Source organism: Varroa jacobsoni, unplaced genomic scaffold (assembly GCF_002532875.2).
Source record: "Varroa jacobsoni isolate VJ856 unplaced genomic scaffold, vjacob_1.0 scaffold_746, whole genome shotgun sequence".
Classification (NCBI taxonomy): Eukaryota; Metazoa; Arthropoda; class Arachnida; order Mesostigmata; family Varroidae; genus Varroa; species Varroa jacobsoni.
In genome coordinates, this window is record NW_019213648.1 from 272426 (window position 1) to 284876 (window position 12451).

The 12451-nt window shown below is 39.3% G+C and overlaps 1 protein-coding gene across 3 annotated transcripts; it reads left to right on the plus strand.

Annotated features, from left to right (window-relative positions):
* Positions 1–4754: 4754 nt before the first annotated feature.
* Positions 4755–10655, plus strand: LOC111263217 (uncharacterized). 3 transcript variants are annotated; one of them, XM_022838125.1, is made up of 6 exons: positions 4755–4831; positions 5389–5678; positions 7208–7587; positions 7842–8084; positions 8380–9406; positions 10407–10655. In XM_022838125.1, exons 2-6 carry the CDS (start codon positions 5415–5417, stop codon positions 10521–10523), a joined length of 2031 nt encoding a protein of 676 aa, XP_022693860.1. In that variant the 5' UTR covers positions 4755–4831; positions 5389–5414; the 3' UTR covers positions 10524–10655. The 3 variants fall into 3 exon arrangements, with proteins under 3 accessions (XP_022693860.1, XP_022693861.1, XP_086825630.1); XM_022838126.1 differs by lacking the exon at positions 4755–4831 and adding an exon at positions 6712–6970 and having other exon boundaries at positions 5626–5678; XM_086969504.1 differs by lacking the exons at positions 4755–4831; positions 5389–5678 and adding an exon at positions 6691–6970.
* Positions 10656–12451: the final 1796 nt, after the last annotated feature.

A 12451-nucleotide genomic window follows, 5' to 3' on the forward strand; every position in this document is an offset into this window, starting at 1 on the left:
ATTTCAAACGGCGAAGATGTACATTGTACTAACTGCAAGATTCGTTTCGTTTTGTAAAAAGATTGAACAATTCATACAAGCGGGCACCACTAAGGTTAAACCTATTTAAGAAGGGCTTAGTCTGAGAGCTCAGGCGAGACGGTGACACAAGATTCCTTTTTTATGCGTTTTTCTTTTTAGAATCAACCCAAATCTTCATTTAAGAATGCTGCGGGCTGGCATGAAAGAGTGGAGGCTACCACCAAGTCGATTGGACTAGGCCGGCTTAGTTGGATCGCTGAATCCCTCCACAAAGCTATCCTACCTCGGCTAACATGACCGTGTATCGTTGTCTCCGATGCACCTGGTCGTTTCTAACACGTCAAACCATATCTTTTTCGTTCCATCATTCTTTTGATTTGAGATGTCCCGAACATATTTCTGCAGATCAGTGCGCGAGCGCTCTTTATTTGAGCTCACTAAACCTGCCCCTAACTAAGTCTAATGGTGGTTCGGTGTGGCGCGCCGATGTAAGTTTGATTCTTGCTCGTCAATAACGGCCGTATCCTGCATTAACAAAGCCAAGTTACAACAGCTAGCATTTATTTCTGAGTATAATCCATAAGCGCGCATGTAACTATCAAATATGGCCACCAGAAAAGTATAACCATTGGCCTACGGTCTCTGTTTGCTAGCGTGTAGATAAAGCTCATCCATTAATTGCGGAAACGTCAAAAATCGTCTCATTTCGTTCCTCTGTTCGAGACTCGTTAAATTATGCAAAAATTATGATTAAAGAATCGCTTTTGTGATGAGCTTGACACGCGTTTTATGACTGGATAAAAGATAATTTGCGAATGCAACGTATTTTATCTGTAACCAATTTTGGTACGACTGGAAGTTTTGCTTTTATTATAAATGGACGCACAGTTTAACCAAAGACAATCAAGAACTGGCATCACAGAATCTCTACACGGGGCATTCACGTACATGATGATCATGTTCATGATCGTGATCTTCAATAATATGAGGGTATCGCGACCCGCACAGAGTTTTGTTCCATGTGTACCTATTACTTGCGAATTTGCCAGGAAAGCATACGTCACCCGTGTGTTTCTAGCCGTGCCATTACATACAAAATCAGAAATACGCATACATCTGTTGGTTTTTTTTAGTTCTGTATAGGTGAGTTACTAAAACTTAACGAACTGGCTTGTTGTTTAGTAAAATCGTAGTAGTCAAATTGATCTGCACTCAATCAAAAAATCTTTCTTTTCTTACCTAAAAAGGTGTTCATCCTATGACGCGAATTAGCATAGAAGTTAATTGTATACGAAAGTTATGATACTTGTGTGTCACCTCATGGAATTCACAGTATGGAAGCTTGCTATGCCCAAAAAATTGCAAGCTATACAACCATCATTAACTTCCGATAGGCAACCCGAACCAATCCCTACGCCGCGATGGCAACTTACACTAGCGGAAGGATCGAAGAGTCTTGCCATTTTATGGAGAGGGCACCTGGACAACACCCACGCGTGCGGTGATTGCATAAAATCACCCTTCGGATTTACGCTTGATAGCTAACCAAACCTTATACAGAAATAATAGGAATACAATCAAGAAGCATAATAAAGTTACGTTATCTCTAAAACGTCTGGTAAAAAAATCGTTCGAGTATTTATTTAGCTCGTTTTTGTGTATCTGTTGATTTAATTGTGAGATGAGCCAAATATCCAATCGGATATAGAGCTATTTTAGTCGTTTTAGAGAATTTAAGACCTTCATTGGACCTGAAAACTAATCTTTGCTGACCATCCTGCTTCAGTTTTAGTAAATGTCCTACATTTTTTTAAGATAGTTAACTATCAGACTAATTTTGTTAGCGCCGTGCGATGAGTTCTATTTAAATTGCATCTCCAATCGAAACAGTTTCTTCCGTAAAGCATAATGCTCATTTTTAAATAATTCTAAATTCTAAAAGCTCTCGTCGTTCCGCAAATCGTAGACTTCTATATGTTAGTTTGTTTTTTAAATCTCGGCGACTGAAAAATAACGTCATACTGAAATAACGTAAAAGGTTTACTTCTTAACAGGGTGACGGAACGATGCTAAATGCAGGCAATATTTGCATTTTGGTTCGGTAATGGTGTAGCATGTGACGCCGCAGATTATAGTCACATAAATATGAAGTGCAAAACTACTTGCTGTTTATATATATTAAACGCTATCTAATGTTACCCGAACCAACCTCGATATATGGGACTCCGTGCCACATCAGCGAATTAGGATTGTCAACCAACGATGAAGCCGGTGAGGACAAAGGTCGAGGGTTTTTAACATTGTTATTATTTTCGTAACGTAATACCACAGTTATAAAGCTTGTTAGTAAGGGGTGATAATGGACCCAAAAGGTTAAAAAGAGACCGCAACTATTTGCTTGACTGTGTTACTTACTAACCTTCCTTTCTATATTACTTAGTAACAAAAGGTATTTAGTAGCAAAAGACACTTAGTAACAAAAGGCACTTAATAACAAAAGGCACTTAATAACAAAAGGCACTTAGTAGCAAAAGGTTCTTAGTAGTAAAAGGTTCTTAGTAGTAAAAGACACTTAGTGACAAAGGCACTTAGTAGCAAAAGATACTTAGTAACAAAGGGCAATGAGCTTTTAAAACATTCGCTCACTCATTCGTTAAACTCAAATCTGACGTATGTATAATTAAGTTCTGGCCTGCTGAGAAATCGACCACTGTAGATGAACATATTTGACGTCAAGAGTGTCTTCTTCATTTTTACCTCATTTTCCAACAAAAAATTTTAAAAAATGGGTAGTAACAAACTAATTTGCATTATGATTTTAAGTGGTAGGTGTTTGAGGAGGAAAGCTAGTGGCTGCGATCAGATTCAAAGAACTCTGGGACTTACAAAGTATTTTATTATGCGGCCCACGGCGTATCAGCCAACGCTAGAGAAGAATGAGTGAGTGAGTGCCGATCTCTGCTGCAGGAAGAGAAGAACTGAGAAAAAACTGACTGTGACACATGAGAACTTTTCAGAAACGTTTCTAGGGCAGATCTATGCGTAACAGTTGTGTATTTGTCATCCGGAAGACGAACTCCTAGACCACCAAAAGCATGCAGCCACATATCTATCTCACATATATATCAACGTCCAGTCTAACCAGGCCATCTCTAGGCATCCTAAGCTGCTCCTCAGCGAGATGAGAGTTCAATACATTACCTAGGGCACATATGTGATTTGGGACTTCACGAGTCGGAAGATTGCTTTCGCACGAAAACTACAGAGAATCCGCCGCTCTCGTTCCTCATCGCTCTAACAAGCACGTTCTTGGAAAAGAATCTTAGGACAAGGCCTCAATGTCAAGTGTGTGGCCTGTCACATATACTTTCGCAATGACCTTTTGCGCGATAAAACCCAGAATATGTTCCGGTTTTTCTAGGACACGTCCCCTAGACGGTCAACTTGAAGCCTTAGCGGGGCAACATCTTTTTGCCCAGAAAGACAGCTAAGCTACTGACCACCATCGCACTGACACAAATATGCCACTGGACCCACATGTAGGACCTATACACTCTGGTTCCCAAAGTCCTAAAGAATAGTCCTCACATAGTTTCCTCAGAGACCTGTCCGGCCGTCAGTTGTGAACACAGTTCAAAGAGAACAACTTTTTTGTAGTTTACCGAACGGTTTATGTCTCAGAGACCAGTCCATAATCAGAAGGCTTGTCTACTTAAAACGATCGTGGTTAGCATATCTGTGTCGTTATTATCCATATATTTAACTGCTCCTGTCAGCCACGGCAACTCAGTGGACAGCTGTTCGAAGGGATGCACAGAACCTACTACTTTAAGCTGGCAATCCTTAGGTCGAGAAAGATATCATCTTGGCATAATTTTAGCGCTTATATTGTGTCTAAAAGTTTTCAGATAGAGCGAAAGACACTGGGAGCCCGCGCACAGATAACTCCTGGCTACAGGAGTCATTGACTCTTTACTTCACTGACAATTCTAGTGGCATTTGTAAAGGTCATCCGAGCTACGTCCGGCATCGTCAAATTATACCTAAATATAATTGTATGTTGCCGTGATAGTGTTGTAGTAGCATATTAAATTTGCGTGAACTTAGAGAGATGCTGTAGGTTGAAATAACGCTAATAATGGTAAATGGTTTATCTATTTAGATGTATATATCGCGGTAGTTTGTATCTTGGTTCTTGTAGCTCCGCGTATAATCTTGCTGAATCACTGTACAGTTTAAATTTTTCTTGAAGTTGTTATGGCTATAAGTATATACCGTTAATATACCGTAGTAAATTATTTACTTATTGACTGATTAGCGAGTTCTTGCTACGATTATTAACTAATTCATAAATTTAGTTAAGAAATCTCCGAATGCATCACCTAGCTTCTTTGTTTCTTCCTAATAATCAATGATTTCGTTTCCCATATTTCTTCTTGCACAAATACTGCATTAATTTATTTTTAAGTTATGCTTGTCCTAGTGTCCCTGTTATAAAAATGAAAAGTCGGTAGGCCACTTCAATAATATATAACTTTTTTTCTCCTGACAAGCTTTATGCGTTTTATGTGTTCAATCTCTGTTAAGAAGTTCCTGTTTGAATGCGACCATAGCTGGGTTATGCTATGTCTATATACTTGCATATATATCTAAGGGATGCCCATTATGTAAATAAATTGGCCCTTAAGACCGACAACAATTATGTGTTTGGAAACAAACCGAATCGTGCCGTATAGACAACGAAACTGTGAAGCATCAAACGAAGTAATAGTGTTTTGTGCTAGAAGTCACCATTTGAAATTACACAAGTGTAAGTTGAACGGTAAAAGCAGCAATGATGGACACGATAGCTTTTAAGTTAAATTCAGGCAAGCGATTGCTTTGAAAATAGTTAGCAATAGGCACTTCCACTTACTACAGTCCTAACAATATCTTGAACATGAGTTGAACGATTTTGATCGAAGTGTGACTGTTGTTGGGCTAGGGAGTACAACGATAAGGACTTACAAGCATCAAGTGCTTGTTCGTTTGGTACTTCTCTCTGGAGTTGCCAATACTGTGCTTTGTAAAATATAAATTTTATTCCAACGGAACTGATGGGAAGATAATGGGCAGGTAAATGAAAACGTATTTTGTTTCATATCGTAGAGAGCAAACTTACTTAGGAAATGTAAGTAAAAATAAAGTGCTATAAGGTTAAAACCGGCTTAAGGTTCCAACAGGGATTAAGAGTCTGCATAATTTTGTCGGGAACTATCCCGTTTTCTGATACCAACCAATCTCCTACTTGGTCTAAGCGTTGGCTAGAGCGATAATTGACTGTATGGTGTATTCGTATGGAAACTTTTTGTCGTTTTTTTCCAACAGTGAGAAACACAACAGCCTAATGTACGATGACGAACGTTTTGAAGCAATGCCTCTACATTGCACTGGGGATATTTACAATGGTTACCGTCTTTATCACAATCTACACAATAGCGAAAACAGTTTCTTATGTAAAAGATGGGCATATGTATCAGCTAATGCGTCAGAAGATCGCTAAATTCGACCGCGGCGAAATTCGGAGAGCAACCTTGGATTACCTAATCGATCAGCCAAACTGTAAAATACCCGACTACCCGTATAATTCGGCGGAAGCCGAACATCATTTAAATCAGGTGCGAGCAAGATTATCAGTCACGAAGAGCGATTCATTTTTACTAACTAGAAGGGATCCGATAGATAGGTGATAGTATCAAAATCGGTAATTTATACGAAAAAGGTTTTGGATACTTCACATTTATAAAGTTCGTTTGCGTTTTCTTCTTTTATTCTTAGGAAAAGATGTTTACTGCAAACCGAGATGTTTTTTTCTAAATCCGTCGCGAAATCTTCTGTTGTATAATCTACGTTCAATAGATTTGATTGGTAAATTTGGTGTTTAGAGCCCTATAGAAAGCGTATGAGAAACATCTTAATAACAAACCAATAATGTATTTTAACGCGCGTGTCTCTCTCTCTCTCTCTCGCGTTTCTTAGACTTTTTTTTTAGAATAATATAAACAACCAAGTATCTATACGGTGCAATGCTTTAAATCTTATTTTCCGTGTCAAGTTAAACTTGCGAAATTGAGACTCACAAGTTAGTTGAGCTCGAACTTGAACACCTTTAAACGTTAATTAAAACGGGCCTCTCTTAAACGACATTTAGCACTGTGTTATTTATAAACAGATAGAACAAAAATGCCAAAATCTATCTCGACTGCTACCTGGTTTTGCACGTTGCACGCAATGTTTCCTGGCCTGCATGTTGTTTTTTTTGGCACACAAGCGTAGAAGCGTCAAAACAGTGCTGCATTATAGAAGGAAAGATGAATGCTACACAACTCGTGTGAAGTAAAGAACCGAAAAATATCTGTGGGAATCCCAGTCGTCGTATGAACTACTACATAGGTACTTTATGCTTATTAATATTATCAGCAAGACGAATTTTTTAACCAAGAAGAGGGTCTGCGGTAAGGCCAGGCAGGCAAACCTATTCGATCGGCTTATGCTTTTCGCTGGTCCAAACTGTTCAAGCTCAATGTCACGTAATGTTGTTTTCGAAACAAACGTATTATACGTTCCGATTCTTTCTATCTCTGTGCGATTACTTCGTTTATTCCACTGATAATATATTTTACTCTCCACGTGCTCTACCCTTTGAGCCAGATTTTTGTTAAAGGCAAACCCTCGATGCTCGCAGACTTATCTGTTCAGTTGTTTTGTGTCACACCGTCATGGGAGTTATGTTTGTGACAGCTACAGAGACTTGATGTTTGAATCGGTGAAGGGTAGATTCGCAATAGATCGCCGCTCAAAGCCCAATGGATAGTTGTAGCCGAGGCGTTGATGAGGTTCCAGCAGCTATAACATGAAATATATGATTGACATCACGCATGGTGCCAATGAATTACGCTAAATGACTAACGTATGTATACATTATACTGTGCTATGATCATATGTATAATTTTCATTGCTATAACTATCTGTACAGTCTTGTTTGGCCATTAGTTCATTCAGGTCATCCACGTAGACTTAACGTCCAGTGATAGCACTTACTACACACGTCTATGGTGAAAGCTTGATTTAGTCCATCTAAAAAAAACTGTTGTATAGCTTTAAGCTAATCACTATAAACATAATATTTACTTTTATACATTTCAAGTTATCCTTACCGGAAGCTTGCCGTGGGCCTCCATTTCTGTTTGAAAGTGTTATCTTTCCTGACATGGACAGCGCGTGCGTTGTCCTATATGATAGCCCACTTCAGCAATTCTACCCCGGCGTCAAAATGGAGCATCTAAAGTGTACCTACAAGGAAGTCCTTCGTGATACCAACCACGACATCATAGACAGCTATTTCAAGTTAAAATCAGCCGAAGATCTCTCGTTGCCAATCGCCTGCGTGCAGGCAGAATTCATTTGGATTTCCTGCAAAATAGCATTCAACAACAAGACCACCAAGACGTTCACTCAGCCAGTGATGATACCAAAGGTGAAGCCGCTTAAAGTACAAAGAAATCGAGAATGGTCCACGTCAATCAAGTTCGTATCCTCCTGTGATGAAATAGTACAAGTCAGTAATTTAGTTGTAACTGTAGAGCCAATTGAGACATAGAGGGCCAGATGCACGCCTGCATACCATAATTTTACATACATAAATCTTTCTATATCAAAACATGAACAAGAATTGTACTGAGGTATATTTCGTTTCCTCTTTGTTATTAAATATGACATCGTCGCATTACGGTCCAGCGAGTATTAACTATGTTCTATCAACTTCCTACTCGTAATCGTAGTTCGTCAAGCAAGGGAAAAGCGCAGTTCAACGTTATTGTACTTGGAATCGATGCAATGTCTCGTCTCTCGTTATATAGAACAATGCCCCAAACGGTGAAATGGCTTCACTCTAGACCCAACAGCGTTGTGGAGCTGAAAGGCTACTCAAAAGTGGGTTTGAATTCGGCGCCGAACATATTCGCTCTGTTAACTGGCCGTAACTTCATAGCCGATCTGAAACCGCAGCTCGCAGGCTATTCCAGGTATCTATGATCTAATAACTGTCTAATAAATTATTCATTAATCTAATAAATTCATCGGTAATATTGCTGTATGCATTAAAAACGCACAAACAAGCCTGAAGAAGAAATGTACCAGGTTTTATGTTGTCAGGACAGAAACGCTGAGATCAGGACGTTGAAAAGTTGAAACCTAAATTCATTCCTGATGATAAGTGTAACAGTTTTCCCATTCTTTGCAGCTCTTAAAATTCTTTTCATGTACTGAATGCAACAGCGTACGTGCATTATATAGAAAAAAATAATTTTGTGTTTCTAGGTATGTTGATGGTATAACAAGGTTTATTTGGGAAGACGCCGCTGATGCTGGATATCGAACGATGTTCCTCGAAGAGCAAGGCGAATATGGTATATTCGTCTTTCCTGACTTCAAAGGATTCAAGGAAGTGCCTGTCGACTATTGGCCAAAACCTTTCATGTACTCGGTCAATAAAAAAGCCAAAGATATGGGATTTTCCTATCACTGCATAGGGCCGAAGTTGAAAAGTAATCTATACTTGGATTATACCTATAGTATGTTGAAGCTTCATGGACCTCAACGTCCGATGTGGGCATTTACCTGGCTTTCCATATTAAGCCACGGGGGTGCAAAGGGAGGGGTCCCTTTAGACCAGCCAGTCTCGGATTTTTTCACAAAAATTGAAAACGAGGGCATCCTGAATCGATCTGTAATTATTTTCCTCGCGGACCACGGATTTCGGCACGGTTCGTTCCGCGAAACGGAGCAAGGACGCCTGGAAGACAGTTTACCCTTTGGCTTTGTGCTGCTGCCACCATCGCTTGTTAAGCAATACCCGTATATGCTAACTCAACTACAGCTAAACTCACGGCGTCTTGTAACATCATACGACCTCTACGAAGTACTGCGTGATGCCATTAATATCTCGCATTTACAATCGAATCATGTTAAGTCTCATTCGAAGAGTGGAATATCCTTAATTCGTGACTCGGTTCCAATCACACGAACGTGTGGGCAAGCCTGGATTCCCAATGAATATTGTCCGTGCAGCAAACGCGAATTATATAACAATACTAAGCTGGCACATATCATTGGCAATAAGGGCATTATTTTTTTGAACGGTATGTTAAAAAATGCCTCCGTCGACACCGTATCAAATGATACGCACGTCTGTTCGCCGTGGAGTCTTTTAAATGTGACTAAACTAACTTACAGCTCTATGCCGAACCACTTGGAGTTTCTGTTTCAAGTTAATATGATAGCTAAACCCCAAGCAAAGTTCGATATCACAGTAACTATAACCCGTTCTTCATGGATTCTGAATGAGGTACGCAAACGGCCATTTTCTTCACTATCTAATCTTAATGATCGAATATTGCAATATCCTCTCTTTCAAAGCAGAACTGATTTTTCACTTAACGTTGTAAAGCGATCTCGGGAAAGTGCTTCATTTAAATCGTTTCTATATTGAAGTGGACGTTAGTCGCGCGTCGTTTACTTCAGTTGGCCACGACTCGTCCCTGAGTTTTGACTTTCTCGCTACCATGCTAAAGGAATAGCTCCGAAAGTTGCAAAAACACATGAGACGCTGTAGAAACTTCATATTTGAACCCCATATGCTGTATGAAATCATTTCGCCATGGATGAGCTTAATCATAAGCAACAAGTCTCTTGATCGTTGACAGCCTCATCTTTTTTGCCCCAATTTGAAATTTTTTTAGTTGTCCCCAAGCTACGCCTTAATCATACCAATTAAACACGGGCAGTGGTGACGGCCTTCAGCATTGTAACAACAGCACGTCCAGGACGTCTCTTCGTCCATAAAGGGCACGAGTATTGTGGGTCTATATCTCGTTAATGCAACAGACCGGAAAGCCAACTACAGACTCAAAGGAACATCACATACAATAATTCACATCAGGGCAGGTATAAGCCTGCTATCCGTGGATCCAACGGGTGACCCACATAAACACAGCTATCCTGTAGGCTCCCTCGTAGTAATTTTTTGAGCAAAGGCTGAAAGTGGAATTGAAAACTGTCGTTTGTATATTGTTGAGACTTGTTTCATCCTGTGTATTGCAGCTTCAGTGGACGAGCATAGTCAGATTCTAGCAGTAAGATTCAGTATAGCAGATTGCCGGCACTCCGGGGAACTTTTTCTCGACCAACCTTACCTTAACGTATTAAACGAGAGTATCAGCAACGAAGATATTAGTCAAAGTTACGCTTATTCTGTGAGGCAAATTAGTTATGCCACTTAATCGCTTCAGTTCCGCCTGCACTAACTTATAACGCGACAGAAATGACGCAGAAAGTTCGCTTTACAGGTAACCCGAATCGACCGTTACGGTGAACTGGCAGCTTGCGCCACCGGGCGGATTCAACAGTATTGCTATTGCATCGAGAAACCTGACAATTCAGGCAATACATCGACTCCGGATTAGGGCAGGAAATATTTTTATTCGCAAGCGTATGCTTAGCGCACTTTAATCATATTATTAGATACTCTGTACATAACACCAGAACTTGATAATATCGAGCCTAATAAAACTTACACATTATTGTAGTCTGGTCAAGCGTTGTGTGAAATGTTTTAAGACATTTGAAGCTTAATTATGAACACAGCAGACTAAAAAGAAACAAGCATTTTAGCTTAAATTTAATTAATTAATTTAATTTAAATTAATTTAAAAAAATTAAAATAACTCGTTAGTTGGTGCTTTATGCGGACTGCCAGACAATATTAACGATGCCTCAGCCAATCCGGTAATACTAATAAAAACTGGGCTATTCAAAACAAGAAACGTTCAGCAATCAAAATAGCCGGCGGACATCTTCGCCCGATCCGCTACTATTTGTCTCGAATACCAAATGGACGGGTTGATTCCACAGAAAGACGAAATAACAACATTCGTTGATTATTTAAGGACTCAGCTCGCCAATATCGAAAAATATCTGCGTCGCTGTAAACCAGTGCATATGGCAGTTCCGCGCAACGTATGACGGCCTCAATTTCCGAGAAAATTACGTTTCGACATGACGGCTACGTCAACACAGCTAATAATTGTTATTCTTTTCGGCTCACCCAGAGTTCCGTCAGCTTTACTTCATACAATAGATGCTCGATTATACATCTATTAAATTTGCTAGGGATTCGAGCTGCTACACTGAGTTATATATCCATAATATAATATATATATATGTATCTATAATATATATAGGTACATAGTAATTATACATAGTATCATAAAAGTAGATCCTATTCGTCCGTTAGTTCTATAATAGGTCCGTTCAATCTCAAGAGAGGAAAAATAGGGTTAGGTAGATGGTTTAAAAAAATTAGCTATTACGACAGACGAAATAGGACATCTTCTCTATCGGTAATGACTGTAGTTACTCTAGTTTTTTTTTACTTATATATACCTTATGCGAATGTTAACACTTTATGTGTTTTCACTTTATTACGGTATTAACAGATCTAATAGAAGTTGATTTCAATTGAAAACAGTGTAGATAAAGGGTTCTAGCATTACTAGGTACAATATACTGTTTATTAACCCAATTGTATGTTATTAAAATAAACTTTGAACCTTTTCGACTGTCAATAGCCGATAACAACCATGTGAACATAGGTGCATAAGACTCCACCCGAAATCTAGTTTAAAGATGTCCATTTAATATTCCATCCGTCCGGCATCACAGAGATGGATAGCTGTTGATAGCAGGACAAAACGTGTACGTTCTGCGGTGAGATGACTTCCAGTTGTTCCGTGGTAACTCCTCATCTGTTATGCAGCAGAGAGATGTCAATAACATACTACTGCCCCATTCAAACCGATCCAACAATTCACGCGCATGGCGCTGTGTATTGGTGACAGGGGGCAAAAATATCTATCCTGTCACAATATCACTTTGATCACAAAGATGTGCCCTCTTAAGACATACCGATTTCATCTTAAAGTTGTGTACTTCTGTCTAGGTTTATGTTACCTGCGGTTCTTCGCGTTCTACCTTTTATATCGCAGCTAAGGCTTCAGTTTGCAAGAATAACAAACGCCCAGTTAACTGGCGAAACATCTCTCGCAGATATAAGATATATTAAGATAAAATCTTAATTAATAGTTTATCACCGTATATATAATATTGTTGCTCGAGGTAATATAAGAAATCTCCATTGTGCGTAACGATTCCGTGAAAGAAATACAGTTTCATATCCTTTCCTATTGACGACGCTAGAAGAACACGGAGGATTGTAGGAAGACGTTCAAGCTATCCGAGTGCTAGCCTATCACGACTGACACAGTGAGCCAATGAAAAAATCAGATTTTCATATAATACAACGCCAGCGTGTATTATTTTATTACACCATAAG